General features: G+C 47.0%; 1 protein-coding gene and 1 long non-coding RNA gene across 4 annotated transcripts; one reads left to right on the top strand and one right to left on the bottom strand.

The window, feature by feature from the left end:
• Positions 1-4,345: 4,345 nt before the first annotated feature.
• On the bottom strand, positions 4,346-10,866 carry STMN1 (stathmin 1). Of its 3 annotated transcripts, none has more exons than XM_054539835.2 (5): positions 10,586-10,866; positions 8,472-8,546; positions 7,435-7,607; positions 5,271-5,462; positions 4,346-4,866 (listed from the first exon to the last, which is right to left on the bottom strand). In XM_054539835.2, exons 1-5 carry the CDS (start codon positions 10,674-10,676, stop codon positions 4,795-4,797), a joined length of 603 nt encoding a protein of 200 aa, XP_054395810.1. In that variant the 5' UTR covers positions 10,677-10,866; the 3' UTR covers positions 4,346-4,794. The 3 variants fall into 3 exon arrangements, with proteins under 3 accessions (XP_054395810.1, XP_003775816.1, XP_054395817.1); XM_003775768.5 differs by lacking the exon at positions 10,586-10,866 and adding an exon at positions 10,188-10,325; XM_054539842.2 differs by lacking the exon at positions 10,586-10,866 and adding an exon at positions 9,739-9,797.
• On the top strand, positions 10,762-16,811 carry LOC129051891 (uncharacterized). The gene is made up of 3 exons (XR_008516416.1): positions 10,762-11,066; positions 16,024-16,141; positions 16,684-16,811. It is a non-coding gene; the product is annotated as an uncharacterized LOC129051891 (long non-coding RNA).
• The last annotated feature ends 652 nt before the right edge of the window (positions 16,812-17,463 follow it).

Genomic DNA, 17,463 nt, shown 5'->3' with positions numbered 1-17,463 from the left:
GCCTTACTTCTCGCCTATGGAATGGCCATGATAACCTCATAGGGTTGTTCTGGGGATTCACTGAGACAGTGCAAATAACTATTAGTTGCTGCTATTAAGTAGAGAGCTGTGAGAGCAGGGAAGAGGGGAGGCTAGGCTTAGCGTGGGGACCTCCCCATCCCAGTGAATATTGGGGCTTTTTGCCAGTGAGGGGAGCGGGAGGCCACAGGGATTGGAAGCTCCAGGCCCAGGAGAAGCTCAGTCCTCTTCTGAGACGGCTGCAATGAGGTAGCTGGCTCATTTCCTGTCTGTTTTTTCTTCCTATGGATCCAATTTCAGCAGCCTACTTGTCTTAGTAGGATATGGTGCCCAAGGACTGGGCAGGTACTGCTCTGCTCTTGGCCACGATGGAAGCAGGCCAGGCCTTTCTAGCTATGAACCAGAGCCCTTCCAAGAAGCTGCTGCATTTTGGAGCTCATCAAACCCTACAACTAAGTTTTAAAAATCTAAGTGCATGTACGAAACAAGTCAGAAACCCTTTCCTACGCCCTTAAGTACAGAATACCAACTTCTGCTGGCAGAGGCCTCAGTGACAGGGACATTTTGGACCTTCGTTTCACCTGGGCAAAAAGGGAGGAGGCAAGTGTCAAGAGACTTGGCTCACCAGCAATGTGTCTGGGTCCTTGGAGTTCAGCTCTGTGTCTATGACATGGTCTCTGATCTCAGGTGGTCTGCGATCCAACCCTGTAGAGAATCAGTCTTGGATTTGGAAGGGAACTTCTAGGGCATCTAGTCCAACCTCCACCCAAAGGGGGAAGCTTTTCTATAAGAAACTTGGCCTTGCCGGGCGCGGTAGCTCATGCCTGTAATCCCAGCACTTTGCGAGGCTGAGGCAGGCAGATCAGGAGGTCAAGAGTTCAAGACCAGCCTGGCCAACATGGTGAAACCCTGTCTCTACTAAGAATACAAAAATTAGCCAGGCACGGTGGTGCATGCCTGTAATCCCAGCTACTTGGGCGGCTGAGGCAGGAGAATCACTTGAACCGGGGAGGTGAAGGTTGCAGTAAGCCAAGATCGTGCCACTGCACTCCAGCCTGGGCAACAGAGCAAGACTGTCTCGAAAAAAAAAAAGAAAGAAAAAACTTGGCCTTTATCTTCTGTATTCCTAAATGAACCACATTTAACAGTGATTCAAACAAATGAATTCGCAGTAAGGTACCCAAACCGTCATCTGGGTGCACAGGTTTACTGGGACAGCTAAAACAGCACTGAAAATCAGAATTCTCCACTGGGAGAATGATACAGAGTAGACAGGAGCACCTTTATAAAAGTGCTGGGGATGGGGGATGAGACCTCACTCCAAGGCATGCAAGGATAAGAGGCCCTGCCTTTTTAAGGAGGTGGGAACGGCTGAATAGTAGGGCTTTCATTTGTTCACTGAGTCTTGTGAGCAGGTCTGAGGCAGAGGGGAATTGTTCTGGGCAACGAGGGGATGCTGAGCTGTCAGAGCAGCCCCCCTCCCTGTGCAGGGCTTAGAGCAGGTCTGCCTGGGTAAGCTTCTCCTACTAGCTTAGGACCTTGGGTACATTACATTGCCTGTTCACTTCTCTGTATGGTGGAGAAAATGATGCCTGGATGTTAAGTGCTCAGTAAATAGTAGCACTGCCATTTTCCCAAGTGGAGTGATTTCTTTCTCCTCCAGCTTCCCAAGTTTAGAGCACATGTCCCAGTTCCTCAGTGCAGTGTCAGTCACATGGATTGCTCCAGAGCCCAGCAGGCCCTCCCACCTCATCCCTGTGCTGCCCCAACAGCCACCATGGCCACTGTAGCCTGAACGGCAGCCACTCTCCAGTCAACTCACCCTGCCTCCACTTTCTCTTCCTTAAAATGGTTTTGTTACTGACCACTGCAGCCCCCCACATTCAAAAGCCTTCAAAGAGCCTCCACTGCTTAGAATAAAAAAATGGGGAGGGGGCCTGCCTGGAGGGCCTACCAAAGGCAGGTTCTCTGTGCATGAGGCAATCACAGGCTTACTAAGTGTTTAACAATTAAGTGCTTTATTGGGGTTTGGCTTGGAAGGTTCATCTGACTTCCGAAAGGACAAGCTCAAGTTCTTTCTCCTCTCAAAGCTTCCCAGACCACAAAGCCCTCTGTGGTCACTCCTTTCACCAAAGCACTAAAGCACCCTGGTGAGTACAAGTATGTGGTCGAGAGCCTCACCCTCAGGTAAATAAGCATTCTACAGCTCTCCTTCCCCTCACATAGGCACGTGATATGCTGGCCTCATCCCATCTTTTCTCCATCCCTAGCACATAGGCCAGTGTGGAGCACAATCTAGGTGCTTGTCAAATGTTAATTTAAGGGCCTCCTTCACGTCCTTCAAACCTCTCTCCACTGAGCCCAGTCAACCATAAGGCCCAAGTACAAACTCCTCAGGAAGGGACAAGCCTCATTTTCCATTCAAGACAAAAGGAATGGAGTCTGCTCCTTGGTGACAGCCCCAACTGCTTGTCAAACCACTCTGGCCTTATTAGGCTAACCTATTGGAAGTACTGCCGGGAGAGGCTGACCCCACTGGGACAGACGCAGACTCCCATGATGGTTAGAGAACGCCGGGCCCGGGAATGCATACCAACAGACCCTTCCCCAGAAGCTCGTAGGTGCCACCGCTCCTCCTCTTCACTGCAAGCCAGATGCAAAGAATGGGGGAGTGAAAGCTACTTAACTGATCTCCCCCAACCGTCTCATTTTATCCAGGAGAAAATGGGGGCCCAGGACTAAGTGCTTCTCCAAAGGTCAAGGTAAAATAGAAAAGCCAGAGCTTCTGTTTCTGTGGTAAGATGCATCCCCTTCAGTTTCCTGTGACTTAAGCCTGTCACAAGGCAGAGGCTCAGGATCGCCCTCTGATAGGAAGTCAGGGCCACCATGGGATGGGTGGTAACTGACGAGGCATCCTTTCAGGCCTATGTTGATCCTGCCCTTGCTTTCTCCTGAGGCCAGATTCCCTCCCTAAATGTCTTAGATGAACAAAAGCTCACTGCCACTTGTAGGACACCTCGTATCATTATGCCAAGTTTCTACCCTCAGGCCCTCTTTATATTCCCATCTACCCAGAACTGGTATTTTAAAGATCCCAGAGCACCTACTATGTGCCAGAGACAGGAGCCAAGGTGAACTGTGCTGCACCACTGCACACAAGCCTCATCCTGTCCTCTTGGTTTAGATATTGCTCAGAACCTATTGTTGTATTCAACTATACTTGCACTTGCTCCTATTTGCCCTACATGGGCGTAACTCTTTAAACCAAGCTTTGTTCAGAATTCCTCTGACTGATCATTTAAGTAAATTTAAAAGTCAATTTAAGGAATATAAAAACTGCATAATTTTCAACTCAAGAGTACAAACTTAGATCACTCATTAGCCTCTGGTTGAAAACAGTAATCGTGATTTATATGGAATGCTAAATATCTATGTTCTAAGTGTGCTCTCTTGCCACAAACCCATTTAATCTTAACAATCTTAGGAGGTAAGTTGAGGTAGGCTGTTACTGTTCTCATGAATAAGTTCGGTAAAACCCCAATCTCAAGATACAGCCCAAGCAGCAGAGGCACATGCGTTAGCAACACATGGACCCCACCGCAGTATTAGCAATCATCTTTTGCTGTAAGTGCTTGGCTTCCAAGAGCTTTTATACAGATGTCTGAGAGGCACAAAATATGTATAATTAGGCTATTTCCCAAATAGCACAGGAAAGCTGCCAAAGGTGTTCCCTGAATTGAGAGGCAAAGCACTGACAATGGGGACTATTACAGCCTCTGGATACAAGATGACGTATCTGCCAACCTTAACCACCCGAGTCAAATGCTACTTTAGAAATAATTAAGATTCCCTTTAGTCATTTCACAGGAGTTGCTACAGCAGCACATAAAGTTTTATTAATATTCTGATTCTCGCGTCATAGCTTTTATGGCAGGAAAGGATGAGGACATGCCCCACCTGTAACGTAGAGCAAGCAAACCACCAAGTAGAATCTTGAGATTCTCTCTCAACTGTTCTCTAGAAACATGCTTGTGCTTTTAATCTGCCTTTTAAAAGGGACACAGGACAAAAAATGCTTGTTTGCAAATAAACATCTGAAAGAATATAGTAACAGCTGACCTGGGCTGAGGCATCCAAACAAAGCGGTCATTGTGGAAGGAGACAATGCAAACCACACTGGGGCAAGAAACTGAGGGCAGAGAACGTGCGGTCATTTGTGCGTTGGGTATTTCTACCAGCCCCAAAGGCCCCATCTGGAACAAGTATCAACCAGGAGAGTCTCTATGGCTTGATTTATTAACCTAACTCGAAAGAAGTCACTGCCACCAACAGCACTGTGCAGTTTTATTAACCATTCAAGTCCAGTAGCATCTGGTAAGATTGGGACAGAATTGGGATTTGAAAAGTGAACAGATATTCAGCATCTAACAGTTCAAAAGAAGCCACTACATACTCTTTTCACAAATATGTTTTCACAGAGCCAATACAGTACTAGCCATTAACCCAGTACACCGAGTGTACTGAAGTAGAAAAGATGCAACAAGAAAAATAGCTACATTAGAAAGACCAACACTTTAGAAAAAGAGTAAAACACTTTCAGTTTCTCCCCTTTAGCCCCTAAAACAACATCTTACAGTCTGGATCTGGATCTACCTATACAGTCCTACATTAGCTTCTAAAATATTTGTCAGGAGGGAAAAAATAAAATGACACTGGCCAGTACAGTCTTTGGATATTTAGGAAGGGGATGGGGAGAAAGTCAGTTCTCAGAGCAAATTAGTCAGCTTCAGTCTCGTCAGCAGGGTCTTTGGATTCTTTGTTCTTCCGCACTTCTTCAATGTGCTTATCCTGTAAAGGAAGGGTAAGGTGTCATCAGTCAAAAAAAAAAAAAAAAAAAAAAAGCCTGTCAAGTCACGACCCCCAGCCCCCACCTCAAAGAGGCCCAACACAACCTCAGTACATATATTACAGCCTGTGGGAACTACACAATTTAAGTTCTGAGACATCATCATCGAATCTCCTGGGTCCCTTGTAGAACCTAACAAGCTGCCTACTGGACTTCCAAGGACTGTGCACTTATGCTGGGAATTACTGAATATTCCATCTTAAAATATACCTTTCATTTAACATGTTAAGCCCCAAAATGGACGACAAAAAGACACCAAACACCTTTTATCAAAGCACTTACTTCAAGCCAACTCATTACTGCATCAAACTCCAAGCTCAACCCTTTTACAAGGTAAGAAACCAACCTTCTCTCGCAAACGCTCCAGTTTGGCAGCCATTTGTGCCTCTCGGTTCTCTTTATTAGCTTCCATTTTGTGGGTCAGTTTCTCTTCTGCCATTTTACTGAAGTTGTTGTTCTCTTCTATTGCCTTCTGAAGCACTTCTTTCTCGTGCTCTCGTTTCTCAGCCAGCTGCTTCAAGACCTCAGCTTCATGGGACTGGAAAAAAAAAAGTTTAATAGGCTAGGTACTCTAAAATGTATTCAGGCTGGGTGTGGTGGCTCATGCCTGTAATCCCAGCACTTTGGGAGGCCAAGGTGGGTAGATCATTTGAAGTCAGGAGTTCAAAACCAGCCTGGCCAACATGGTGAAATCCCACCTATACTAAAAATACAAAAATTAGCCGGGCGTGGTGGCGGGTGCCTGTAGTCTAAGCTACTTGGGAGGCTGAGGCAGGAAAATTGCTTGAACCCAGGAGGTGGAGGTTGCAGTGAGCCGAGATCGCGCCACTGCACTCCACCCTGGGTGACAGAGACTGCCTCAAAAAATAAAATGTATTCAGCATAAGTTAAAATTACAATAAAAATAATTTACTAAGGGGACTGAAAAGGAGCAGAAAATAAGGTCCCTTTAAATAACACCGAAATTAGGACCTGAATTATCCCTACCATGAAATACTGTGAAAATGATATTCTTTTTCTAGTATTTGTATTTAACTTTGGAAAAGTGCTTATCTGTTCAGAAATCTCTTACCCAATTAGTCCTTAAGGAAATCCTTGTAAGATTTACTGCTTAATGGTATCTGGATGACTTGAGGAATATGTACTTGGGAGTGGCACTTTTATTGTAAAGAATTTCACTATTTAACTTCAAAAGCTACCCAAAGAAAACTAGCTCATTGTAAAAATTTCAACCATAACTGATAAAACAATGATAGGAAATTTAAGGCTAAGCCTGTAGATTACTATTTAAGACAGAAAAATTTGTTTCAAGGAAAAGGCTTATTATTAGCTTTTGTCTCAGGAAACTGCATTAATTACCAGACCATACCTTGGTATGACCCCTTCAACAGAACAGCTTGTTCTCAAAACACATTGGAACCACTGACTTGCAGGATAACCACAGAGCATCTGACACTGGTTCTATTGATTCTCTTCTGCCAAATCCTAGTCATGATGGAAGTTTCACTATATTTAGCCAGTTACTATGTAAAGCACAGGCTAATGACTACAGGGCCAGGGTTGATGTCTAAAAAGCTTTCCACTGTCCAACCTTTGGTTGTATTGCTTCCTCCTACTCCATGAACTCACACTATTACATAGAAGCATAGAAGACGACTCCTTAGTGTAAGCACTGAGGCTCTTCGGGCGGGTGTGTTTGTGTACTACAATCACACTATGCTGGTCTGGGGAAGGTTATTACCTTACCTTTTGTGCCTTACTTGCCCCAGCTTTAAAATCAATCCTATCAGGGTTGTTGAGAAAGGGAGTTAAATGAAAAATTATGTACAGTTGTTAATGAGTAACATTGAATGGAAAGAAACACACCAAAATGTTAACACTGGTTGCTTCTGGGAAGTGGGATAATGAATACTTTTAATTTCCATTTATAAATTTCTGTATTTCCCAAATTTTCTACAACTAGCATATTAATATTTAATGATTCTTCTGATTAGCTTTTAAAGATAGTTACTTTATAATAGACTTGTTTAGATAAGAGAAAAGCTACCATGATACCAGCTGAGCAACACAATCACACTAGCAATTTAAGATGTTTTTATTGTACAGCTCTCAAAAAACAAAACCCAAGTGCCAAAGAATCATCTGGCAACAAATCTTTTCAAAGAGGAAGCATGAGAGAAGCATAAGCTTTGGTTTAAGATAGACCAGGGCTTGAATTCTGACCCCAACACTTACTAATTGTATGACTGCAGAAAAACGACTTAACATTCCTGAAACTGTTTCTAATTTCCATTATTTGAGGCAACACCATGTATTAAAGGAGAAAAATATAAACAAAGGAGCTGGCAGGTAACAGTTCAATAAATGAGGACTGGTATTTCCTTCCAGTCACTGGCATATGTAATAATCACAGTATAGCTACAATTCTGTTTTCTTCCTGTTATAGAAATAAAATTGATCTGCCCATTACATAAATTAATATCCTGCTTTCTGTGAATTGCTTCGTTTACCTTGCGTCTTTCTTCTGCAGCTTCTAATTTCTTCTGAATTTCCTCCAGGGAAAGATCCTTCTTCTTTGGAGGCGAAAGGGGGAATTCTGGAACAGATTCTTTTGACCGAGGGCTGAGAATCAGCTCAAAAGCCTGGCCTGAGGCACGCTTCTCCAGTTCTTTCACCTGGATATCTAGAATTGATTATATTTATAATTCAGAAAACCAGGATTCTCCTATTCTAATAAACTGTACTATAATTTTCTAAAACCCAAATCAATTTAATGTATTAAACTAGGGCTGATAAGGAAAGTTGTGCTTTTCCCCCCTTTTTATTCCTATCAGCCTACTGACACTAGGGGAAGATGTGTTTGCAGGCAAGATATTATTATCTAAATACCATTTCCCAAGGCCAGGTACCATGGCTCATGCCTATAATCCCAGCACTTTGGGAGGCCAACATGGGAAGATCCCTTGAGCCCTGAAGTTTGAGACCAGCCTGGGCAACAAAGGGAAAGCCCATCTCTACAAAAAAAATTTTTTTTAATTAGGTGGGTGTGGTGGCCCATGTCGATAGTCCCAGATGCTATCGAGGCTGAGGTGGGAGAATCGCTTGAGCCCACTTGAGCTCCAGAAGTCAAGGCTGCAATGAGCTATAATTAAGCCACTGCACTCCAGCCTGGGCAACAGAGTGAGACCCTGTCTCAAAAAAAATAAAAACCATCTCCCAGAAAAACAAAGCTCAATATTTTTGGATTAATAAATACTGTTTTGAGACATCAGTATCTGACAATCGCTTTCATAAACAAAAGACTTGTGCAAACTCCACAATTTTGCTTTAGACTAAGCCAAACTGTCCAATAAACAATTACGAGCTCTCGGCACATAGAAGTGATAATCATTTTTAAATTCTTCTCCTATTTATAAAATAGGTTTTGGTAAGTGCCAAACATAAGTGCCAAATCAAAGGCGAAGACCTGAGCCATCTCAATCTAAAATCATAAGCCCATCCAAATAGATGGGCTTTTCCAATCAGCTTTTCCAAATAGATTACCTACCAGAAGAAGCCATGGTGAACAGAAGACAAGCGACAGGCAGTGTATTCTGCACAATCAACTGGGATAAGGAAAGTCCTGAAAATGATTTTCGAAAACATGCAATCACTTTCTTTGCCTTTCTATGTCATCAACCCAAAAAAGATCTCACATCACATCTACATACATCGTCAGAAAAACACGTGGAATAAAGACGTCTAAATTAACCACGAAAAAAATTATCAAAATCTACTAAATAAACATTGGGAAATATGACCTGAATGATATTGGTTGCAGAAAATCAAGTTAACTGAGCTTTCTGGGTCATAGAACCCTTGGATTTTTAAAATCAGACGAAGTCACAAGGGTGAAGGATTTTTTTCCCCCATAAACTCTTTAACATTTCCCTGAAACTGTAAGATATTCCAGATTCAATTCCACAGTGCCCCGGGAGCCATCTTAATACTGCCTACAACTCATTGTGCAAATGAAATACCCACCCCTGCTTTGTCTGTGTCTGACGTGGTGGATAAGAAAACGCCCAAGCTAATAGTAACCAATAATGTTGAACTCCTATTGTCCCTCAGGTTTAAGCTTCCTTGTCCAACAGCAAGCAAAATATTTATGAACCTCTAGATTTTGACTTATATTTGCTGCCGTTATGTCATGAAAAATGCTGTATCTCTTGTTGATCTTTTTAACATTATGACTTTTGTAGACGCCAGCTAGTACCAAAAACGTAGGATGACAGGTTCCCAAAAGCTAGGAATTAAAATCAGAGGCAGCGACAAGATTCAGGAAAAGCAGAGAATTAGACGCAACACCGGACCCAGGATGGGCGTGGCCCTGGTCCAGGCGAGGGAAAGAGGACCGGTCGCCCCCGGCCAATCAGAGCACGCCCTGTGCTCCGGCCCCTGGCCCCGCCCCCTTCCTCCCCGCGCCTTTTCGAATCTCCCCGAACTCAACACCCCAGAGCCCGCGCGCGTGGGAAGGGGAGGGGTGGGCGGGGCTAACGGTCCAATCCGGGTAACTCCGCCCCTGCCTGACTCCCCCTGCGCGGACGCCCCCCCAACTCCCGCCAAAAACACCTCCAGGCCGCCGCCACCACCCCCGTCACAGTTCAGCGGGTGGGGCAGGCGCCGAGAACAGGCCCCCGGGTGGCCCCGCGGTGAGCTCGCCACCGCCTCCCGCCGTCCCCATGCCCAACCTGCCGCCACCCAAGCTGTCCGCGCGTCCGGCTGCGAAGACAGAAGAACCCTCGTGGGTCCCGGGAGCGCCGCCCCTCAATCACCAGCTGCGGTCGCCAGGGGACGGTCGCAGGGAGGGTCGCGGCCCTGACTGCCCGCAGTTTGGTCCTAAAGACGCTGGTCCCTGGGGCACCGCCCCGTCCCTTCAGACAATGGGGACCCCGGCGGGGCCCGCAGGGAAGGGAGGGAGGGAGGTAAACGAGGGCCCACGCCCCCTATTGTCTCCTCGACGGCACCCCGGAGCGGACGCCCGGTGATCGCCCAGCCCCCTGCCCACGAACAGCCGCGCCCCCAGAAAGCGGGGACAAAGGCGAGGCTCCGCCCGAGCCACACACAAAGCGAAACGACCCCCGCCCACCAACCCCTCCGAGGCCCGCAGCCCCGCCCGCCACCCTGCAGCAGGGGGTCGCTGCCACGGCCCAGCCCCTCCCGCCAACCGCGTCCCTCTTGCTGGCCTCAGCCAGCCACCGCCTCCTCCGAGCCCCGCACCCACCTGCTCAGTCCGAGCCGCCTGACCACACTCTGAGCACCAACAGACCCGGGCGCGCACAAAAGCGCCAAACAGCGGCACGTGACCTCCCCGCGGGGCTCCGCATTGGCCGAGAGAGGCGGCACGTGCCGTCCCCGCCCCCCACAACCCTCGTGGAGCCCCGCCCCCCGGGACCCCTAAGCACCTCGGGAAGTGTAGTCCTGGCCGGCAGAGCAGGAGGACAATGCGGGGGGTTGCGGGGCGCCTGGGGAGCATCCCCAGGTGTGAGCCTGGGACTAGGGGGTGGTCTCGCCGTGGAAGAGGGCGTGGCAGTGAACCCCGGACTAGGTCCGAACCAGCTCCCCATTCTCGAGAACAAGGGCAGGGCGGAGCAGGCGGAGGGCGGGGGGGTCCTTCCCTACCTTTCCAAACCTTGGCCGCCTGGACTCCACCTTGTAGAGCCACGTGCCCGCCTCGCCCCAAGGGCAGCACTCGAACAGAGCAATGCTCCATCTAGTGCCCCACCCACATGGGTGCCTAAGACGCCCGAGCCCCTGTGACAGCACAATGCCACTCTACGCCCCTGCAGGGCCCCCTGTCCCCGGCGCCCTACACCGATACCGGCGTGTCACCCATATTGTGATATCATCGTAATTTCTAATCCACTCAGCCCACCGGTCGCGGGCGTGGCCCTTCCCTCACTGTGTGCGTTCTTGCCAGCATCCTCAGGTTCCCGAGCCGGTGACCAGGGACCTGTGCGGGAAAGCGTGAGGCTCAGGAATTTGATCGCCTTTGGTCTAACAAAGCCACTCAGCTTAAATGCAGACTCCATCTGTTCTGCCAAGCCTTCTGCGGATGATAGGGGAGGAAGAGCAATAGCCGTTCTAGACTACACAGATTGCAGTTAAGTGTTGCTTTTGTTCTCAGAGCACGTGCTCCCCAGAGCAGCACTGGGTTCTTTTTAAAAATCAAAAAACGAGCCACAAGGTCACTGTGCCCCCTGACCTGGATAGCTCAGAACCTCAGCAAAGGCACAAAGGAAATTGGTCTGACCGTGCCTTAGAATAACTGGCCCTTTCTCTCACAAAAAGGGGAAAAAAATAAATGAAATGTACATGGTCCCCGCCTCCTCCCATTCTCTGACCAAGACCGTGTCCTCGGTTGGTGGTCAATACACCGAGACACCGAGATCTTGACTAAGCAGAAGAGATATCTTTATTTTATTAATGGGCTGCATCTCCCCAAATCAAGAAACAAATGTGACCAACCTTCCTGAAACAACAGTCCTAATTTAGAAAGACTCTCATGCCTAGTTAATCACTAGGGATGTGCCAGAGATAAAATACAACTAAGAGGTGCCCGAGACAATAAAAACCGGATCATACAAGCAGCAGCACACTACACAAAGCAAACAATTAGCAATGCGCTGTTGCCTGAAATATGCTTGTTGCGGCATTTTTTTCAACAATCGCCCTTGTGTGGGGTCGGCCTCCCCCCCAAGCCAATCGAAGTGGTTTTCACTTAGCCTGTGAGCAGGACCAGGAATAATTCAGATACTGAGCCTTGAAAGGCTTCTTCTCAGACCAAACTTAGCTTCAAAATGGCTAGGTGCTTCCGTCTGTCATTTTTCTGAACAGAATCTCAGAAATCATTAGAAAAGTTGGAGAGGGATGGGGATAAGACCCCTCAGGAAAGCGGCAGATAGGCAGCCAACACAAATGAGCAAGGAACCCAAGCCCAAAAAGTCCTTACCCACTGAACAGGCTTTTTATCTTGAAGTCTTTGTATTTGATCTGGAGGTTCACAGAGGAAGGTCCCACTCATTTAATGCATTTTTTAAGTACAATAAATTGCCACACAAAAATCTCACATTCCTGACTATTAATGTTGTGACAGAAAAAAGAAATAAATCTTTCAAAACACTGATAATTTGAAAGCACTTACACTGCTTCCCCCCACCTTTTCTTTCTCCCTAGAGCAGATGTCTATTTCCATGGAAACCATAGCAAGGAACGTAGATGTTAGAACTCATGTTGATTTTTAATCTTTTTTAGCAATGCCACTTGGCTTCTGGGTTTGTTGGGAGATGCCTGGTTCTGCCAGTCTGTGACAATGTTCCGAGCTCCTCACAGCTGCTTGAGGACTGAGAGTGCTGGGTTAAAGTTTCCCCTAGAATGAGCCTTTGAATAAAAAGGTGCTTTGGAGGTGGGATAATTCCTGTCCTTTTATTATTATTATTATTATTATTTGACTTAAAAAAATTGAGACAGGGTCTCACTATGTTGCCCAGGTTGGCCTCAAACTCCTGGGTTCAAGCAATCCTCTTGTCTCAGCCTCCCAAAGTGCTGGGATTACAGGCATGAGCCACCACACCCGGTCTGATCCCTGTTCTTTAGGGTGGGGCTGCCTTCCCGAGAGCCAGATCACAGCTCATTATTGTCAGCTTTTGTGGGTGTCCTATATAAGCCTTGGAAGAGGAAGGGCTTTCAACTGTAAGGAGAGACAACAGCTTTGCCACTTCACCTTGGAGAGGGGCAGAATCGCCCTTCTCGAAAGCTTCCTTAAACGAACTTCAAGATCCACTCTTCTTCTGAAGTGGCAGCAAGGAGTTAATGTTCACATCTTGGAACTGTCTGTCTTTGCCCATGAGAATTATTTTTGCCTCTGCTCAGATGGTTTGGTTGGATTGTTATGGAGCTGGCTGTGACTATGGAGCCACACAACGAAGTGGAGATAGGGCAGTCATCCAGCTTATTTGATCTGTGTAGACAGCTAAAGGAGAGCACTTCAGGCTTCAAAGTCTAGAAGGAATGTCTACACTGATTAAACGGCGGGCCAGGCCATTGTCAGATCTCCTCTCCTGCCAAAGAGCCCGGCAGCCTTTGTTCATTGTTGGGCTTGAGGCTGCAGGGTTTGTCTCCCACTTGGCGCCTCCAAGTTCCACGGCTGCTTGCGAGGCCTGTCCTCGGCCAAAGGGTGTCGTGGGAGAGATTTGCTTGTTGTCCCCAGTCTCTCTTTTCCCTTTGTCTCCTAATCCTCAAGCACTATGCTCTAACACTCTCTTCTCTATTCAAAACCTGTCTATGAGTCTGCTATTTTACACATCTATCTCCCTCACTAGACCATTAGGTCTTAGAGGGCAGGGTGCTGTCTTTGTCTTGGTATCCCTAGTGCAGTGCCCATCCTCAGGCCTGGCCCAAGATGGTGGCACCTGAATGTTTGCAGAGAACTTTGGGAAAGAACAACCTCTCGGCCGGGCATGGTGGCTCACACCTCTAACCCCAGCACTTTGGGAGGCTGAGGCGGGCGGATCACAAGGTCAGGAGTTGAGACCATCCTGCCTAACACGATGAAACCCCGTCTCTACTAAAAATACAAAAAATTAGCCAGGCGTGGTGGTGGGCACCTGTAGTCCCAGCTACGCAGGAGGCTGAGGCAGGAGAATGGCGTGAACCTGGGAGGCGGAGGTTGCAGTGAGCGGAGTTCACGCCACTGCCCTCCAGCCTGGGCGACACAGCAAGACTCCATCTCAAAAAATAAAATAAAATAAAAGAACAACCTCTCTCATCCTTCTGTGATCCTCTGTCTCTTCTGTGATATTAGACACCCGCACTCTGGGAGTGGTGAGGATTAAATGAAATAATGTAAATGAAAACACTAGCACAATGCCTGGCACATTTAAAGTGGGTGCTCTTGTTAGGTATCATTGCTAGAGATGTTTCCTGATTGCTATAGATTATTTTATTTTTATTTTTAGAGACGCAGTTTTGCTCTTATTGCCCAGGCTGCAGTGCAGTGGTGCAATCTCCGCTCACTGCAACCTCTGCCTCCCAGGTTCACGCGATTCTCCTGCCTCAGCCTCCTGAGTAGCTGGGATTACAGGCGTGCACCACCACGCCCAGCTAATTTTTTGTATTTTTAGTAGAGATGGGGTTTCATCATGTTGACCAGGCTGGTCTTGAACTCCTGACCTCAGGTGATCCACCTGCGTCGGCCTCCCAAAGCACAGGGATTACAGCCGTGAGCCACTGCGCCTGGCCTGCTATAGGTTATTGAATGAGTGAATGACTATTAGACTTTCACCCTTTGATGGAAATTGTAGTTACTAGGTGAACTCTTCCCATGGGGTTAAATTCAATGCATTTAACACTTTAAATAGGTAACACATTCACATGGTTTAAAAATAAAGTATAAGAAGCCCTCCTTATCTTCCAAGTTCTCTACCAACCACTCCCCCACCATAATCTCTGTTAATCAGTTTCTTGTGTTTCCAGGAGTTTCTTCATGCATACACAAGCAAACTTGTAGGTATGCATTCATATCCCCTCTCTTTTTACACACATGATAGCCTCCTGTAACTGTTCTTTGCTTAGCAGTTTTCACTTAACAATACATGTCGGGGTCTGGGTGTGGTAGCTCACACCTGTAATCCCAGCACTTTGGGAGGTCAGGGCAGAAGAATCACCGAGGCCGGGAGTTTGAGACCAGCCTGGGCTACATAGCAAGAACCTGTCTCTACAAATAAATGAAAAAATACAAATAAATGAATAAAATTAGCTGGGCATGGTGGCACGGGCCTGTAGTCCTAGCTAAGGTGGGAGGACCACCTGCAGTGAGCCATGATCACGCCACTGTTCCCCAGCCTGGGTGACAGAACGAGACCCTGTCTCTGTTTTTTGAGTCAGAGTCTTACTCTGTCACCCAAGCTGAAGGATACAGGATCTCACTCTGTCACCCAGGCTGGAGTGCAGCGGCATGATCTCAACTCATTACAACCTCCGCCTCCTGGGTTCAAGGGATTATCCTGCCTCAGCCTCCTGAGTAACTGGGATTACAGGCACATGCCACCACGCCCGGCTAATTTTTTGTATTTTTAGTAGAGACGGGTTTTCACCGTGTTGGCCAGGCTGGCTTTGAACTACTGACCTCAAGTGATCCACCCGCCTTGACTTCCCAAAGTGCTGGGATTACAGACGTGAGCCACCACACCTGGCCAGAGACCCTGTCTCTTAAACAAACAAACAAAAACCATGTCAGGGGTCTTTTCCCTGTTCATACATCAAACATTTCTTTGATCTGGTGTCCATGGTATGAATATTCCAAGATGCAGTTAACCAGTGCGATATCCGTGGCTCTTTAGGTTATTCCCAGTTATTCAGAATCGCTCGCCATGCTGTAATGAATGACCTAGTTCATATGGCATTTCCTATGGGTGTGAGTATATCTGCAAGACATATTCCTAGAAATGGTATTTCAGGGCTAAAAGGCAAGCACATTTGTCATTTGGATAGTGCCAAATTGCCTTCCACGTTGTACCAATTCAACACTCACCATGTGGCACTTTAATTCGTTATCTCAACTCATTCAAAAATGATTTGAAAGGCTTTGTCCCTAGAAATTTCAGGCATTAGAGAAAAGGAGGGGGAGGAGCCGAAATCCCAAGAAAGACATGGCTGTCAATTCTGTCTATATTAATAACTCCTATAAATATTTGACAAGCAACAGGCTGATCTCAGAACAGCTCTGGTGCCTGCACTGTGGCACCCGTCTCAGTCCTGTGACTCACGTGGCTGCAGTGAGGTTGGAAGTGCACTTCCATTGGAAGAGACTGGACTGCGCTGAGATTGGAAGCACCCTGTGAGACTGGAAGCTTTCTGAAGGCAGGGTCTTGCTTATTGCTGTATCTCACTCCCCTCCCAATGTGCCTGGCACAGATCTTATTTATTTAATTAATTCTAAGATGTATTTTTCCCCACATTTTTTATCTTTGAAATCAGTTGGTCCTCATAGTCAATAAATAGCATGTCATAATTATTGACAGCATTTTATCTTTTTTGTTGTTCTTGTTGTTTTGAGACAGGTTCTCACTTTGTCACCCTGGTTGGAGTGCAGTGGTATGAACATGGCTCACTGCAGCTTCAACCTCTCAGGCTCAAGTGATCCTCCTGCCTCAGCCTTCTGAGTAGCTGGGACAACAGGTATGTGTCACCATGCCTGGCTAATTTTAAATTATTTTTTAGAGATGGGGTCTCACCAAGTTGCCCAGGCTGGTCTTGAACTCCTGGTCTTAAGTGATCCTCCTGCCTTGGCCTCCCAAGGTGTTGGGGTTACAGGCATGAGCCAGTCCAGGCGCACCTGGCCCAGACTGGAATCTTTTAAATGTTAATAGCTCGCATAGAATGCTTACCACACAGCAGCCACTGGTCTAAACACTCCACATGTACTAACTCACTTAATTCTCATGACAGTCTTATGAGGTATTATTAGCTTAATTGCAAAGATGAGGCAATGAAGGTGACCAACTGTCCTGGTTTACCAGGGACTGAAGGGTTTTTCCAGGACTTGAGATTTTTAGTGCTAAAACAGGGAAAGTTCCAGGCAAGCCCAGATGAGTTGGTCATTCTAAATAAAGGAACTGATTCAGAATGCCTTTTTTAGAGGGAAAAATAATAATAAAATAAAGGAAACTGAGGCATGGAAAGATAGTACCTTTTAAAAGTTGTTTTTATTTTTATTTTAGACAGAGTTTCGCTCTTGTTGGCCAGGCTGGAGTGCAATGGCGCGATCTCGGCTCACTGCCACCTCCACTTCCCAGGTTCAAGCGATTCTCCTGCCTCAGCCTCCCGAGTAGCTGGGATTACAGGCATGCACCACCATGCCCAGCTAATTTTGTATTTTTAATAGAGATGTTTCTCCATGTTGGTTTCTCTATGTTGGTCAGGCTGGTCTCGAACTCCTGACCTCAGGTGATCCACCTGCCTCGGCCTCCCAAAGTGCTGGGATTACAGGCATGAGCCTCCGTACCCGGCCTCCTTTTTTAGACATGTCAAATGGGGTCCTTGTCCTAGGCCCTACTCTTTAGAGGGCTGCACGCTAATCCTCCTCCAGCTGTGTCCCTCCTCACAGTTCCCTGGGGCCAAAGAGATATGTCCACCTGGAGCCTGTGCACCCCTTCTAGACCACCCTCTCAATACCCAGGACTCCAGAATTCCCTGCCAAAATGGCCCAAGTCCATTTTCAGCATCTGTGCCAGCCCTTTCCCTGGTTCCATCCTCCCAAGGGCAAACTTCCTGCCAGTGAGTGCACCCCTGTACTTAGAGCTGGCTATTTGCAAGGAGTGTGAACGGAGCCTGAGCATGTGGGCTGGGGAATGCACACAGGAATGAGAAGAGAAGGGAGCTGGCTCTGCTACATTCCCACATGGAACTCCAGGGAATCCAAGAATTCTCAACTCAAAACCTGGCTTTCTAGGTTGTTATGGAGGTATATTTGTCAAGGTAGGAGGATAGAACATATATTT

This window comes from Pongo abelii, chromosome 1, assembly GCF_028885655.2.
Source record: "Pongo abelii isolate AG06213 chromosome 1, NHGRI_mPonAbe1-v2.0_pri, whole genome shotgun sequence".
In the NCBI taxonomy this organism is placed as follows: domain Eukaryota; kingdom Metazoa; phylum Chordata; class Mammalia; order Primates; family Hominidae; genus Pongo; species Pongo abelii.
Note: the sequence above shows the minus strand (reverse complement) of the source record. Positions and strands in the feature narration are given on the sequence as shown.